This window comes from Puma concolor, chromosome A1 (assembly GCF_028749965.1).
Source record: "Puma concolor isolate L17-30 chromosome A1, mPumCon1.1.hap2, whole genome shotgun sequence".
Lineage (NCBI taxonomy): Eukaryota > Metazoa > Chordata > Mammalia > Carnivora > Felidae > Puma > Puma concolor.
The window spans coordinates 106,671,086-106,688,485 of record NC_141667.1 but is presented as its reverse complement, the minus strand read 5'-3'; the positions used below and the strand labels follow the sequence as shown (position 1 = coordinate 106,688,485).

The following is a 17,400-nucleotide window of genomic DNA, read 5'->3' as shown; positions in this document are numbered from 1 at the left end:
GTATTCAAGGACAGTTGTCAAGCTCCCTAAATTTTCTCTTTCTGCACTTTCAACACAGAGTTTCTTCAACATGTAATTTGTTATTATTTTTTTTAACTTTAGAGAGAGAGATAGAGAGACAGTGTGAGTGGGGGAGAGGCAGAGAAAGAGGGAGAAGAGAGAATCCCAACCAGGCTCCGCACTGCCAGCATAGAGCCGGATGCAGGGTTGGAACCCACAATCTGTGAGATCACGACCTGAGCTGAAGTCAGCTGCCCAACTGACTGAGCCACCCAGGTGCCCCTAATGATGATATTTCTTAGAGTGATGTTAAGACATAAGGAATGTTAGTACTTCTCTTTTCAGTTACAGAATATAGATAAAAATTAATAAGAGAAATTCTTTAGAGCTTCATTCTCTTAAAGTATCTTCATGGGATTCTTAAGAAGTTGAGATTCTTTGAAAAAAATCAATTGACCTGCTATCACTAATCATTTTAGGGCATCTTAAGGGAAACATAGATACCAAAGCATCTGAAGTGTCTCCATTCAAAAAGCATTTATTAACTGCTTGTATAAATCAGGAACTGTCAGATTTTGGGAATATAGAAATCAGTAACACATGACTTCAGCCTTGAAGAATTCACAGACTCATATGGAAGATGGAAGACCGTAGTGAACAGGCACTTAACCATACAATGTGACCAGCACTGCATAGAGGCATGTTGAAGCCACCACCATAACAGAGGGCATGGTGTGGGGTGTCCTCTGCTCTGTTCCCATTCCTTTTAGTATTGTATTCTGTTAACTTCTGTGTATTGCTAACATTTATATACATTGTGTTCTAAACACTGCTTACAAGGCCTTATGTATGCCCTCTCATTTATGGTAATCTCAGAGGTTGTCCTATCCTGAACCCCCAAAAATGGGGAAAATGGGCAGAAATTAAGTGACTTGCCTCAAGTCATAGTAATTGTTGGATCCAGAATTCAGACCCGAGGTTGTTGCTCTTAACCAATGGTCTATCCTACCATTCTAAGAGGGAGACATAATTACAAGCAGTAGTTCTCACCCAGGGGTGATCTTGCCCCCAAAGAACATTTGGCAAAGTCTACAGACATTTTTGATTGTTACAATCTGTGAGTAGGGGGTGGAAGGCAGGATGCTGCCTAAAGTCTTCCGGTATACAACACAACCCCCCAAAGAGTTATCCAGCCTAAAATGTCCAAGTACTGAGGTGGAGAAATTGCTTTGGAGCTTGGTAGTTTGTGTCAGCCTTTAAAAATACTCTTTTAGGGGTGCCTGGGTGGCTCAGTCACTTAAGCATCTGACTTTGGCTCAGTGGTTGGTGAGTTTCACCCCCCCCCCCCAAGTCAGGCTCTGTGCTGACAGCTCAGAGCTTGGAACTGCTTCAGATTCTGTGTCTCCCTCTCTCTGCCCCTCCGCACTCGTGCTCTGTCTGTCAAATACAAATAAACATTAAAGAAATTTTTTTAAATACCCTTTTAAATCCTTAAAAGCCTGTTTTTAAAGTGTGGAGCAAAAAATACTGAATCAAGTTCCTAAGTATCTGGTGAAGTGAATTTTGTCACTTGTTAAATTGAGAAAAACATTGCCTTCTTTGTCTACCTTAGTAGATTTCAAGGATCTGAGGAGCCTCAGTGAGAATTTCAAAAGATGATGCATAAGAAAGCCCTATACAACAATGATCAGAAATTGCTAGAGTCCTTGGGGTGAAACTATTTCTGGGAGTGACAAGAATTAGATAGGATCCCAGAGTGCACTCCTGTTGTCTGTTTACAACTCCCTTGTCAGCTGACCTCTCTTACCTTGTCACTCTGCTATTTAGGTAAGCAAGTTTGTCTGCAACTTGCTTAACCATTTTTTGAGTCTTTTTTTTTTTTTTTTACTAAAATCTTGTTTTAAAATTTACTATCTCTCACCGTATTACGCCAATTTAAGGCAGCTAATTTAAATTTTTTTTTTTCTTCTGTATAGACTTTTACACAAGCATTTGCCTGTTAGGGGAGTTGTTTGAACACCATGCCTTTCTTCCAGATGAACAACAGGAACGTTGATTTCATCTTCCTTTCAAGTTCTAACACATGTGGCAGGAAAATAACTCTAGCATTTGTTGACTAAGTGCCAGGGAGCGTCTGTACAGGTAGGAGCTGGCCATTCCCTGGATTTGTTGCAGTCCGCGAAGCCAACAGCTGTGCCTGTCGTAACTCATCAACTGGATGTAAACTCATAAATCCAGTTGACTGGGGTTTTAGGTGAGTGTGGCCTCCCCTTGGCGTGCTTTTCCTACAAACAGCGTCCGGGTGAAGAGTAATTACTGACTTCCTAGGAGTGTTTTCATGGTGATCCATTCTGCCGTGAATCACAGACCAGCCCTCAGGTGCGCCCAGCGCTCACCTCGGCGGGTGCGGGCCGCGGCTGGATTGATTGATTGATTTGGGGGGAATGATCCAACTGCGGCTGCGGGCCGGGGGCGCGGCGCGGGCCTGAAGATGCTGGGGTCCGGGGTGCTCCGGGGCTCGCGCACGGGTCCCCACCCCACCCCACCTCCAAGCCTGCCCCCTTTCCCATGAGGCCCAGCTCCCGGGGGAGGGTCTGCCGGTGGGGAAGGGGCCCCGGCCCAGCCCCTGCCGGCGGAGGCCGCACAAAGGTGCCCTGTTCAAGTCCGCCTATAGGCCCGCTCTCTGCAAGTGCTTTTAAGTTTCCTTTTTTTCCGAAGGGGGAGAAGAGGCGCTTTTTCCATTTCACTTCTTTTCCTTGTATGTAGATACCAAAAGGAAACACGGCACTGGGCATGTTCGGATGTTGAATGGTTTGCTGATAAGCAGCAGCCTCCCGGAACCGAAGCCTTAAAATAGTCGTCGCCCTCCCCTCCCACCCCCCGCAGGAGCTGCAAATGGTATCTGCCAAACAGATGACAAAGTACCTTGGACTGAATCACACACAGACAGCATTTTGTGCAGAACGCACGGCCCAACTCTTGTAATTACTGTTTATAGCTGCCCAGGGCTGACCAGGAGAGGGCAAACCCGAGAGGAAATAAGTTTCCTGAGCCTTGGAGAAATGGCTGTGTGTTAATTAAAGGCTAGGGGTACTTCTCAGACAGGCTCCAAGTTCTTGAGATCACAGTTCACAGCACGTTTCCTCTGGAGGGAGTGAGTAGATAATTGGGATTTTTTTTTCTTTTTGTTTTTGTCTTTTTTCTTTTTTTTTTTTTTCTTTTTCCGTTCTCCACCCCCCCCCCCCCCCCCCCGCCTCCTCCCTCCCTGGTCTGGCCTTATGGCCTTGAACCCGCAGTGAATTGAAGAGAGAACGAAATGGATATGTCTGACCCCAATTTTTGGACTGTGCTCTCAAACTTTACTTTGCCTCATTTGAGGAGTGGGAACAGGCTTCGGCGAACACAAAGGTAAAAACCGCGGGGATACTTTGCCTGGAGAAGGGAGTGTGTTGGCTTTGGAGGCGGCCAGACTGCCTTAACAGCTGGGGTTCTGTTTAGACGGTGGCAGTTTGAAAAGTTTCTGCCCTGCCAGGGGGCCACTGTTTCAGGTATTCTGTCATCCTCGTGGATTTCCTGGGTAATCCCGATGGCCTGTACTTCCAGAGTTGTTCTCCTTTTGAAATGTGGTTCAGGAGGGGAAGGGTTGTGAGTTGAGGGAAGAGAAATAGAGGAGGAAGATACTTTGTCTCTCTCATGGGATCTTTTCCAGCTCTTTCCTTCACCCAGACGTCTGAGGACGCTTCTGCTGCTTTTTGTAGAGCCTCTCAGATGTTACCTTCTAGTAAAGACTTGACCTTTATAAGGTGCAGATGTGCAATGCAAAGAAAGCTCAAGTTAGCCTGTTTCCTATTGTCTGTTTAAAAGAGACAGGTCTGCGTAACTTTGCCGTTGTTGTTTGTTTGTTCTTGTTGGTTTGCTGACATTTATTCCGAATACAGGTTGGCCTTTTCAGTTGGTAAAATACCTGACAGAATAGGTGGAGGCAAAGACAATTTTAAAACCAGGATGAAGCTGGTGGCAAAAGTGAAAGGCAGTTCCGAGATTGAGAGGAGATGATTTTAAAGGAAGTGTTTCTCTTCTGTGCCTTGTGTCCGGCACAGAAAGGTGGCATCGTTGTGGTTTTAGAGGGGCATACCTTCTGAGTTGCTTAAATGTAGATTCTTAGTTTTTCTTCCAAACTTGACTTGGACATACACGTGCTCATATGTGCGTAAGAGCAGCGGTGCGGTCAAATAAACAGGATGCTGGCTATCAGATTTGGAGCTTCTGAATCTCTGGGCTCCAGTGTCTCAGGAACACAAGAAAATGGTGTGCTCTGTTGTTACATCTATAGCATCTTGTAGTATAAGTTCTGGTACCTAATACTTTGGAAAACTTTGGAAGGTTCCCATGGTATTTCTTAGATTTCAGAAGCATCCTGGAATACTCACAAGTGTCGTGTTTTGTATATGCGCATGTACACACACACATAGAAAACACACACGTGTATGTCTGATACTGAGTAGATTTTAAAGTCATACTACCTTTAATGCAACTTGAACAGTGTTGGTACCAATAAACCGTGTGAGATTCTCAAGTTGTGCCATTTACGTAAGGTAGCTGTGCTTTTCTTATTCTGCTATATATATTCAGAGACCTTATCTTTTGGTGTTGGTCATTTTTGTTGGAGACGTATCATCCATGCACCTCTCCCCCAGCAAAATAAACACAAGTAGTTAGTTGATGAGATAATGCTGTCTGTGAATAAGACCACCACTTTCATGGCAGTAAAGTCTGTAACTTCTCACCTTTTCAGTTTGTCAAGGGCCCTTAAGTATTCCCGAGTGGTTTAGTCCTGGCTATGATGCAATCTGTACTCTCACCTGGAGCCGCTTCTAGAGAGCAGTCTGCTCTGACGTCACACCTGTGTGTGTCTGAGTCTGAAAAGCAGCTGGGGCCTCTAGCCATCTACCTGTTGATAATACTATTGAGCAAATTCTCAGGCCAGTCTGACCCTGACTTTCCAGCCCAGGGGATTCTAGTTCCAGCCCAGAACACGCCAATTCAGACAGCTCACACGGGCAGAGAGCCCACATTCTGAAGTCACTTAGGTTCTTCCCAGCAAAATGGGAGAGTGTGGGAGGGCTTTCTCTACTCCTTAAGTCATAGACCCGTTTTTTTCAGTTCAGGGAAACAGAAAAGGGGATGGATTTTCTTCCCTCCCTTCTATTAGTGTAGGTTGTCACAGCCCGTCTGTTACTGGGGATTTCCAGGATTCCCAGAGTTTGCACATATGTGTCTTGAAGATCCTGTCTACACACATCTACTTATTATTGGTCTCAAAGACCGGCACTACTTTATATTTATTATGGAGATTGGCAAACTTGAAGGGCAGGTGTCTTCCGGTCCAGGGCGATGTATGTAGTTGTTGCATTCTCTTATTATACAGTGATCAGTTTCAGCTCTGTGTCCTTCCCTAAGGACATATAGCATATGCTTACAGTGGGACTCTTCCCATTCTGTGACCTCCCTTCCCTGCTCTAAATCCTGTCTCCTCCTCCAACCCCCACATTAACCCCATTCCTCAGCTGGCTCATCAGGTTCCCTAAATCTGTCCTTTCAAAAAGACCTTGCCATCCTCAGGTTGTCCTTTAGCCAGTCTCATTGTGGGTGCGCCTGGTGTTCAGGTGAGGACCCCTTGCCCTCACACTCAGGTCATGTGCCTTAGCCCTGGGCATATCTCTGTGGCGCAATCCGAGCTTTTCTGAACACTTGCCGACTTGGTGTGATGGATCATTCATTTTACGTGTTTTTCCTAGCTACCTGTTCTGATTAATTTAGTAACTTCGGGAACCTCATCCTAACCTTTTCTTTAATATCAGCTTCTTGCATCTATCAGAGACTGAAATCCAGTTTGGGGCATGTGAATGAACATCTTAGAGCTCTTTGGGATGGGATGTTTATACCACTCAGACAAAAGAAGGAGAAGGCGAATGGTTTCCCATTCTCGCCTTAAGTCTGTATTGTATGGGCCGTTGTCATCATGGAAGCCTTTTTGGTTTGCTCCATTACATTTGCCTTGCCAGTTCAGCATGGCTTGGTTTGCTCTGTCAGAGGGAAACTTTGAAGTTTTGAAACTGGGCCTGCCTGGGCCTGTAACTTCTAACTCCCTGAGTTCTTGCACAGAGGATCCTGCAGACCTAATCCCGGGCCTAGACTGTTACACAGTATTGATGAACTGACAGCCTGAATTCCTTATCCTGAATCCCAAAGACAATTTATTGTTCCCTTCATTCTTTTTTGTCTTGACTGTGACGGACAGCACTTGTCTGGGTGCACACTGACTTTGTCTATGTTTTGCCATAAAGCTCACATATTCCATTGGAAACTGTGTGTTTTTTTGTCATGCCGTTTTCATTTTAAGGGAAATTTTCTTTTAATTTTATGAAAATTTTTATAAATATTCTGTAAAGTCTTAAGCCCTTCAAAATATCTTTACTTCCTCTTGCCTTGCTGTCAAATTCTTTGATCGCAAGTGACACTGTCTTAAGGTTTATACTTCTAGGGAAGTTTTGCCCGGAAAATACCTCGTAGCTTCTGCCAGTAAACTACTAGCAAATCAAATCTAGCACTGTATAAAAACAATTATTCATCATGACCTGTTGGTCCCAGGTCTATGCACAGGTGGTTCAACACCAGAAAATCAATCAATGGAATCCATCACATAAATAAGCTAAGTAAGCATTATCACAGGATCACAGAAAAATCCATTACTCACTCATATGACAAAAACTCTCAGGAAACCAGGCATAGAGGGCCACTTCCTCAAGTCGATGAAGAATATCTACTTAACACAGCAGTCCTCCCTAATCTGTGGTTCCACTTGGTGCAGTTACCTGTGGTCAGCCACAGTCCCAAAGCAGATGATAGCGGCCGAACACTGGGTCACGATGCTTACATCATTCGCCTGACTTCATCTCCTCGCATAGACACTTTGTACATCATCCCGAGAAGAAGGGTGAATACAGTGTAATAAAGTTTGAGAGACAGGCCATATTCGCCTAATGTTGATTACACTATGTTATAATTATTTTATTATTAGTTACCGTTGTTAATCTCTTACTGTGCCAAATTTATGAACTTTATTTTATTTTGGATGTAGAAGAAAATGGTGTATATAGGGTTCGGTACTCTTTGGCATCTTTTGGGCTTCTGCTGGGGGGTTTGAAACATATCCCTGTGAATAAAGGGAACGGCCATAGTGAGACACTGGAAGTTTTCCTTGCTGAGATCGGGTAGAAGGCAAAGATGTCCCATCTCATCAAGCACTCCTTTTCAACCAGACGCAGTTTCTTTTTTGATCTCCTCTTTCCCTTTCTCATTTCCTCAAGGCTGACTCAGTACAGCCATTCACCTGCTGCTTTGAGGGACCGAAATCTACAGCTGCTTCATGTTACCACTGATGTCGATGACCTTTTTCCCCTGTTGGATTAAAAACTTTTGTGGGGAAGAAGATCAGGCTTCTCTTTGATTTATATCACATATGTAAAGAGAGGGCTACCATTGATTTATAAGTATTGCTGCTCAGTTTTGAGGTGCGACTTTAGTCTTGATGATACACAGTCTAGAGAATCTAGAAGATACTCAATTTTTAACCTTAATGGTCAGAAATCTGTCATGTTTTCATTGGGCTGACCTCATGCTATCCAAATCTCAATGACACCTAAATCGAGTGTCATTGTCCATGCCAATAAGCACCTTGTGACTCAGTTAATCACTTGGAACAAGTTTCCTAATGTATTTTGCAAGAACCCATGGGCTAAAAGTTGCTTTGGGGTTTTTTTGTTTTTGTTTTTTCTTTACTTAAAAGTTGTGTACTTTATTATTTCTCAATTTTATTCTTTCATTTTTTTTTAACGTACATCCAAGTTAGTGGGCATATAGTGCAACAATGATTTCAGGAGTAGATTCCTTAATGCCCCTTACCCATTTAGCCCATTCCCCACCCCCCCCCCCCACAACTCCTCTAGTAACCCTCTGTTCTCCATATTTAAGAGTCTTTTATGTTTTGTCCCCCTCCCTGTTTTTATATTATTTTTGCTTCCCTTCCCTTATATTCATCTGTTTTGTCTCTTAAAGTCCTCATATGAGTGAAGTCATATGATATTTGTCTTTCTCTGACTAATTTTGCTTAGCATAATACCCTCTAGTTCCATCCGTGTAGTTGCAAATGTTTTTTTTTTTTAATGTTTTCTTTCTTTCGTTTTATTTTTTTTCTGAATTCATATTACTCAGCAGTTGCTCCGAACAGCAGGTACATTCAGGGATCTTTAACTGCTGAATGTATTGAATTTTTATGTATGCTTCATCTTCCTTTCAGAAACATCTGTAGTGTTTGGTGAGTTTTTCTTTTTGTTTTCGTCATGAATATGTGTCTCTAAAGAGTATGAAGAATACACTTCTCTCTTGTCCTGACATGTGGGGTATTAGTGAATTTGTACCCACCCCTTTTATGGAAAGTCCCATTAAATCCACATTTACTGAGCATCTATTGTGTGTCTGGGCACTGCAGCCCCAAGCTGAGTCATAGAATTGCCTTCAGTGAGGACATGCAAATGAATCATTGCAAACCAGGGCAATAGAGAAGTATTTATAAGGTACATATAAGCTATAGGAGTGGCCAGTGGGGAAGAGAGACTTTGGTCTCAAGGAGCCAAAGGAGAAGCCATATGGAAAAGACAATACCTCAGGGAGGTTTTGAAGGATAGGTTTCTTCTATTTATCAGACCGAAGGACAGGGCCATCCCAAAGGGCAAAAGAAATGGTGTGTATGAAGGCACAGTGGCCTTAGCAGCAGAGTTCAAGGGACTATACATAGCTCAATATTGCTGGAGCATAAAAAACCAGAAGCATAACTCAGTATTGTTGATGCATAAAGTTTGCAGAGGCAATACAGTATACCACAGTGGTGAAGAGGGTTGATCTAAAAGCCAGTTCACCTGGGTTTGAATGAGATTGGGCAAGTTCACTGGACTAGAGTTGCTCCATCTATAAACCAGGGACAGGTAAATTACTTACAGGATTGTTGTAAGGAGTAAAATATGCTCATATGAGTAAAATTCCTAACACAATGACTGGCACATAAAAACTCTTAAGTAGATACTCAGTATTCACATTGTTTCTATCGTTACAACAAGGGGATGAGTAGTGGGTGATCAGGCTAAGGATGAGAGTTGAGGCACTTGATGTTTGTGGGAGCTTGCTTGGCCTTTACCCAAAAGGACGAAGGCCTATCTGGCAGCTTTGGGGATTTTAGGTCTGTGAGAGGAGGGTGGGACCTGGAAACCAATGAATGAGTCATTGCAGTGGCCTACCGAAAAGGTTATGCAGGCCTGAGGAAGGAATACGGTGAGATTATGACTTTGAGAGAGACGAAGGGTATCAAGTTGATAAAAATTGATGAACCATCGGCTCTGAGAGACCAGGAAACGTTGCATAGTGGCCCTGGGGATTGTGACCTGGGAGATGAAGGAACTACCTTTACAAAGAGGCGTGGGGGAAGGGAAGACCAAAGAACTTGTACTCATCTCTTCGATCCCCAGAAGCCTGATTAATCTAATTTATTGAGCATCTAATGTGTGCTGAATGTAAGGAAGTGTTCCTTCCTTCACTCAGCCAATATTCACAGCACCAATATCTTGGGCTGGGCAAGGACTATAGTGGTGAACAAGACAGAGTGCTTGGGCCTTGCAAATAAACAAGCATCTAAATAAATCAATTGTCCAATGGTGATCAGTGTTCCAAAGGCTTATAAGTAAGTGCTGAGAAGAGAGAGTAACAGTGTGGGGGGCTGCTTTAGATCATGTGGTCAGGGAGTGTCTTTTGAGGAGGCAGATAAAACTGAACAGGAGACCTAAAAACCGTGAAGGAGCCATTGGTGGGAAGCATTTGGGATTGGCATCTGGGAATGGCAAAGGCTCTGAGGCAGGAAACAAAGATCCCTAGACAGGCCATTGGGGGTGTGGGTTCAGGGCACCAGGGAGGCTGGACCAGAAATAATAAGCTTGAGAGTCATCATTAGGGCCATCCGAAAAATACGGTAGATCAATCTGTGGGAGAATAAGGTTGCTCCATTTAAGGAGTGGGCAGAGATTCAGATAGGTACAGGTACAGAGACTTGGAGGAGAATCTGGAGTGTTCTCATGGAGCTCCAGCGAGGAGGACAGGCAGCAGTGTCACTGCACAGAGAGATAGCAGGAACATGTGCGTTGTGTCTGACAATGGGGACGGCATGGGCGACCTCAGCACCAAGAGCAGAGGCAGTGACAGGGTGGGGGTGGGGCTGGGGCTGAGGCCCAGGAGCCAGGAAATAGTAGTCAAGTGAGGAATCGCAGACCATGGGTGGTAACCACTCTCTGCGGGTAGCTACCTACAGCAGTGACACATCATCGTGTCCCAGCTCCTGCACATTCACAGCTGGCCCGGCAGCTCTGTTCCCTGAATCATATCCCCTTACTCACTGTTGCTCATTTTATTGTCTGCCTCATCGCTTAAATGGGCAATGACAGTTTCCTTTTCACCACCTCTCTGGAAGCTCAGGCTCTGTCCACAGCCTTATGAGTACCTCGTCACTTACCACTCTTGCTTCACATCACAGGCTCTGAGTGCCCGAAGCTCCCTCCCCCTGCCCCCACCACTTTGTCTTTTCCGGAGCTTGAGCTCTGACTCTCCCCGAAGTGTGTTTCTCTGGAGGCTGAAACCTGGTTCACTCACTGGCTTCCTCTCATCCTGTCCATGCCTGACCTGCAGGCGTGGCCCCTCCCCGAGTCTCTGCACCCCTTTCCTCCCACTCGGAACTCTGCCCAGGCCTGTTTCATCAGTGCTTCCTTTCATCCCTCTCCTTTCTTCAAGCTCCAGACTGTGTTCTCTGCCTGCTGGATGGGACTGCCTGTCACTGCAGGACTCACCCTTTGGTCTGCCCCTCAGGGTTAGCTCCCACATTGGTAGCATTCCTTGAGACCCTCCCTCGGTGGATCCTCCTCCCCCAACCTAATAAGGCATCCCCTTAGGGAAGAGCAGAAAGCCAAGTCCCCAGGCCAGGAACAGTCAGCAGCTGTCCGAGTGGTACCTGGGGAGATCCTGGCCGCCCCACGCCACAGCAGTCTGTGTGTCCTGTACTCTAGTAAAGTTTACCACGTACAAAGGACGTGAGCAGGAATATGCACATGTCGAAAATAACGCTTTTATTCTCTAGTGTGAAGTTTTCAATAGGAGATTGCAGACTGTTTTGCTCCTTGAATAGGAAGGTGTTTGGGGGTTGAGAGGGTGGGATAAAGAAGAGAGGAGGAAATAAATGAGATGGGTGTGTGTGTGTGTGAGAGAGAGTGCAAAAGGAGGATTTAAGAATTAGTTCTTTAAAAATAAACCATTATAATATAGAGTCTGTGCTCCATGGGCAGGCATGGGCTATTCATTGCTAGAACTTGTCAGCACTGGGAGGAGTATATCACCAAGTTCACAGTGACAGGGTAGAACATTATATGCTTTTATGGCTTTGCTTGGTTCTCTTTACACTTAGATACTGTTACCAGAAGCCTAGGTGATGTCTTTAAAACAAGAGAATCGTACACCTCAAGATGGAGAGTATCTGCCTTCTGGGCTAAGAACGGACAGGTGCTGGGGTTAGGAAGTCCCTATGTGGAAATGGGTCCTAGAGGAGAAAACTTGGAATAGGACTCCTGCATAATTTGGGAGACTGGAAAGAGGCTGATTTCTCCAGGAGATTAAGACTGGAAGTCCCGAGTCCCCGCCTCACCCCCATACACACCCATCTTGTGTGAGTGAGCATGCACAAGCTATTTTAATCTGAGCTGTCTTTACGACATGTAACCTAGTCATTTGGGAGTGACGTCATGGTAACTGAGTAATCCCTTTGAAAGTTAAGTGGTAGAGCCAAGATATTAAAATAGTCCTGGGGCTACCTGGATGAAAGTGGGCACAGGGTGTGTATAAATCCACTTATTAGAGGCGCAATCTCTATCAGTGGAAGTCTTGAGTATATAATAGCAAACTGGGTTTTTGTGGTACGTGGGACATTGTGTAACTTGAAAGATCTCTAAATAGAAGTTCCCATGGTCGTTAACACTTAGGTTCTGGTACTTTATTTTCTTTTCCTCTGTCCTGGTAATCAGGAAAGTTCCCTTGTGGACTTGTTTGTAAATTCTGAAAATGTTGACCCGAAACCTCATGAATAGAACAAGAAGATCTGCAGGAGGTTTAACGACATTAATGGCCATTGGACACGCTTATTAGAGAAGGTAGTTATGCCAAAATCAGACTGAAACATCATATGGTGCTTTTGTTTTTTACTTACTTACTTACTTATTTATTTATAAGGCCTGAGCAGCATTTGAAGGTATAAACAGACTGGTAAGGAGATTAGACAGCCATTAATGTTTATCTCTTAAGCTTCACATTGCTTGGGTTGTTACAGAACCCTGACACTTGCTACATTCCACTGACTTGGTGTTCTTAGATTTGTCAGTGGCTCAGATTGTGTTACAGTCTGGGATCCCTTAGGAAACAGTAATTGTAGGCAATATATAGGCAAAATCCAGATCGTGGCGTATGCTCAGCCACCTACCATTTGTGTTGTGAAGTTCTCAAGTAAGCTTTTAGCTCTTAAAGGTAAGAACCAGCTCCGTGTCCCTGGAAACTTTCTAGCGTGATGTGGCATTTCAAACTGCAGATATCTTTTGGAGATAACATATTAGTTTCTGAGTGAATCACCTGGGCAGAGGGAATGAGGAACTGATGACCCTTGCTGAGGTCTCCTAGGGTCATAGAATCAGAAAGAGAAGAAAACTGATGGATTCACCAGGGTCATTTTGCCATATGAGTATTTCCTAAAGCTGTCTTTGCTATGCTTTATTCTAATTTTAAACATTACAGTGCATGTCGGTGTCTCAGGACCCTGACTTTGACCTTAGTGCATTTCTTTCTTGAGTCACTATTAGACTATTATCCAGCCACTGCCAAACTGATTGGCTGCTAAATTTGAAGAAAATCACTGTATCCATAGCTTGCATAAAAATCACATATGTCCCTTTAACATGCGTAGCTTTTCAAATGCTAAATGATGGATATCTTTAAATTAGAAATCATATGTATTAAATGTTCTATTTTTACATATACACGGAGGGGTTAAGAGGAAGAGGTATGTTTGTCATGGGAGAAACTGCCTGGTGAATAAAGTAGTCTAGGAAATAGGGTAAATGAAACCTTTGTTACTGTAAAACAATAGCCATTAAGTGACTATTATGTAATGTTATTTCTTACGGTTCATTTGGAATGGCTTGTTGATCTTGAAACTTGAGATAAAATTCCTGTAAAAATACTACTTACATTTGGCTGATCTCACGACTTCTGATACAAAATCAAAGACTTTTCCAAGTAGATTATCTCTGTTAGACACTGAGCTCTAGAGATACTGAAGCCATGTCAGATAGATTTTTTTTTTCCCCACCTAAAGAGTAATTTTATCCACTTGGTGTTCTCCATTTGAGTACTCATCCAAATAAACACAAATATTTGCTAATCCAAAAAATGGTTCATTGTAAAATTAGCCTATGCTTGCTCAACCTCTCCAAAAGGGCACACAGGTGGCAAAACAGCTGATAGGCACACTCACCTAATTTGACAGTTTGAATGGATGGTGATGAATTTGCATTTTCCATAAAAGATACATTGGTTTTTTTCTTCTCAAATCTTTATTTAAATTCTAGTTAGTTTACAAACAGTGCGATATTGGTCTCAGGAGTAGAATTCAGTGATTCATCCCTTATATACATCACCTAGTGCTCATCACAGTAAGTGCCCTTCTTGGTACCCATCATCCATCTAGCCCATCTGCCACCCACCTCTCTCCATCAACCCTCAATTTGTTCTCTGTCTTTAAGAGTCTCTTAAGGTTTGTGTCCCTCTCTTTCTCCCCTGTCCCATCTGTTCATATGTTTTGTTTCTTAAATTCCACATGAGTGAAATCTTTTGGTATTTCGTCTTTCTCTGAATGACTTATTTCACTTAACAGGGTCTATCTACATCGTTGCAAATGGCGCGATTTCATTCTTTTTGATGCTTGACTAATATTCCATTGTATATATACACCACATCTTTTTTTTTTTTTAAGTTTATTTATTTTGAGAGAGAGAGAGCGTGCATGTGAGCTGGGAGGGGCAGAGAGAGAATCCCAAGCAGGCTGTGCACTGGCGCTCAAACCAACTTACTGTGAGATCCTGATCTGAGCTAAAGTCAGATGCTCAAACCAAATGAATCACCCAGGCACCCCTCACCACATCTTCTTTATCCATTCATCAGTCAAGAGCCCATATGGGCTCTTTCCATAGTTTGGCTGTTGATAATGTTGCTATAAATTTCAGGGTGCATGTACCCCTTCGAATCCATATTTTTGTACATTTTGGGTAAATACCTAGTAGTGTAATTGTAGGATAGTTCTATTTTGAACCTTTTGAGGAACCTACATACTGTGTTCCAGAGTGGCTATGCCAGTTTGCATTCCCACCAGCAGTGTGAGAGGGCTCCCCTTTCTCTGCATCCTCACCAATACCTTTTGTTTCTTGTATTGTTAATTTTAACCATTCTGATACATTCTTAAGCAAAGGAAGTTTTTATGTTAGATATCAAATGGCCTCAGGGATCAATAGCAGAACTCAGAGGAAGGGGTAATTCAGGGGTGTTTTAAGTCATAGTTCTTATGGTAGATTCGCCAAAATGAGCTTCTATGCTTACAAATTATAATTTTCTATATGTTTTAGTATTGGATATTTGGGGTTAGATGTTTGGACCAGAGAGTTAATAAGGGATAATTATTGCCATTATTTTCACTGTGACCTATAAAATTTGTATATAGCATTCTTTTTCTTTTTCTCTTTTTAATTTTCTTTTCTTTTTTTATTTGAGAGAGAGAGAGACAGACAGAGAGCAAGCAGAGGAGGGGCAGAGAGAGAGGGAGACACAGAATTGGAAGCAGGCTCCAGGCTCTGAGCTGTCAGCACAGAGCCAGACGCGGGCCTCGAACCCACAGACCACGAGATCATGACCTGAGCTAAAGTCAGCCGCCCAATTGACTGAGCCACCCAGGTGCCCCTATAGCATTCTTTTTCAAGAGTTGTCTTCTCTTTCATTAATTTCAGATACGTTAGCCTTGCAACTCTAGGATTTTTAAGGTGAGAAATTAATAGTGGCTTGTATAAGCCTTCTTAACAGGAATCCAGGCTCAAGAATTCTCTCTTCAGAACACTTCTTAGATCTTAGTGGTTTTGAGTTCATTTTACCAGCCTTCTCATTGCCAAGATGCCTTCTAGGTACATAGACTTCTGTTTTCTTTGAAATTGTGATTGATTACAAATCATTTGATGGCTTCTTAAAAGAAGCTCTTTAAATATTAGAGGTTGTGGTTTGCCTTACCTTTTAAGGACTTTAAAATTAGTCTGTCTTCTTATACCAGGCCTAGGGTGATTTGGGAGTCAGAAGGTACAGATAATAGAGCTGTTTGGATATTAATGTGATACAGGCTTTTGATGTCATTCCTAGGAAATAGATTCCATGGAATGGGTTCCAGGTTTAAGGTCCATGAGGAAAAGGGTTCTGACTCTTGGCACCGATAGGCATATTCAGAAATGTTGTATTCAAGCCAGAGTAAATATATAAGCCGTTTACACTTTCTTTCGGTTAGTAGAAGTCCCCTCTAAACACTTATTTTGGCATTAAGGAAGCTCGTCATGACCTGTTGTTCCAGAAAGATTATCGTTTTCAGTTTGAGCCAGTTTTCTAGTTCCCGTGTGAGTGGCATGCCCGGCCCAGAGCTGAAGAAACTCAGGCTTGCTTTTCAGCTCTTCCATTCTTTTAGGTGTGTCCCACAGGCAGTGGCCTGTCGCTGTTTCTTCGGCCACTTAACAGGTTTGATTTCAGATCTATTTAATAAGAAACTAACATGTTTGGAGGGGATTCATGGCCCAACATTTATGGACTTTGTTGGGAAGCTCCAGGTGTGTATATATCTTGAACTCTATGTTAAGGCCTGTTAGGCTAACGTGATTTCAGTTTTGTCTTCTTTGTTGTGTTTTTGCCTTCTTCATAGACAGGGTTCCTTAGGATGTCTCAGGGGTTTGATTGGGACGGGATAGGCCCCTGATACTCAAGGCCGTGCAGCTCCTCTTTCAATTTATTTTCTTTGGTTAATGTAGTACGAAAGAGGAGTCAAATGATTAGAAACTGGGCCAAAAGCTCAGAGCTGGGGGATTGACCTCTGAAACATGGGATGTTGTTTATATTTAAACATATTTGGAGGGGGTATTTATGATTTATGCATCTCTGTGTGAGCCTTTTCCTGCTTTGTGGCTTGTGGGTCGCCTGAATCACCTCCTGATTCCTGATAACCTCATAGCCTAGTTTGACTACATTTGACTTCTGTGGACAGGATCTGTGGAATCATCGTATTGCCTCATTTACTCACGTACGTACCACATATTTGTTGAGTACCTTTTATGTGATGAGGGCTGTGGTTATCACGTGGGAAACAAAGATGCATGTGGCACGATCCTTCCTTCTGGTGGGGTTAGAAAGCAGTGTAACCAGGTAATTAACAGCAGCGTGTAATAACCGGTAGGAGATGTACCAACATCAGCAAAGCAAGGCAAAGAGGCGGAATATGTGTTGAGGAAGTTTGTCACCTCGGTTTTACCCTGTCTATAATAATCTATTTTACAGAAGGAAACATGGGGGCTTAACAAAATCAATTAACTGCCTGAATCTTGCCAGTAGTAAGAGGTTAATCTGGATAGAAATTTAACTGTATTCTTCTGTCTCCAATGGAGTATAACTCCAGCAACATTCTAATTATTGAAAATGATAATTGTAAAGTAAGATTCTAGCATCTCAGGTTTTATGGTACAGGATCCACCTGGCAATTTGAAGATAGGTGTGGGAATACAGAGCCCTGATAATTTTCATCTTTGCGATAGAAATGCCACCTGCTTGCTGTCTGAGGGAAGAGGGTGAAAAATAGAGGTAGGTTTTACTTAGTGTTAAAATGCCACTTGCTGATTCCCTCTCCCATTAATGGAAACTGTGTATGTATTCTCCTGTGCTTTCCTCCTCTTAAAGTATCAGTCTATACTGGTATTTGAGTGGGTTGGTAAAATTGAGGTTTTACTTATGGTATAGCTCCGAACGGCTGCTATCTCAGAGGCCTTTTGAATGAGTAACACTGCTGTCCCCAAGCTCACTTTTCTGAGATTTCTCTCTAAATATTATAAAATCCTGTGCGTTCACATGAATGTATGTATTAGGAACACATTTCACAATCCTTGCTGATCTTGTACATACAGTTCATTTCCTCTA

General features: G+C 43.1%; 1 protein-coding gene across 14 annotated transcripts in view; it reads left to right on the top strand.

The window, feature by feature from the left end:
• MAST4 (microtubule associated serine/threonine kinase family member 4) overlaps positions 1-17,400 on the top strand; it is a 567,430-nt gene that overhangs the window by 397,259 nt on the left and 152,771 nt on the right. Inside the window, exon 1 of one of the 14 annotated variants that reach the window (XM_086699822.1) lies at positions 2,705-3,408. The exons of 11 other annotated variants lie outside the window; for them this stretch is intronic. In XM_086699822.1, the coding sequence (XP_086555948.1) occupies positions 3,317-3,408 (92 nt within the window). In that variant the 5' untranslated portion in view covers positions 2,705-3,316. Of the gene's footprint in view, positions 1-2,704; positions 3,409-4,820; positions 16,047-17,400 lie in introns of those variants that run through there. 2 more of the 14 variants (XM_086699832.1, XM_086699828.1) reach the window with 2 other exon arrangements.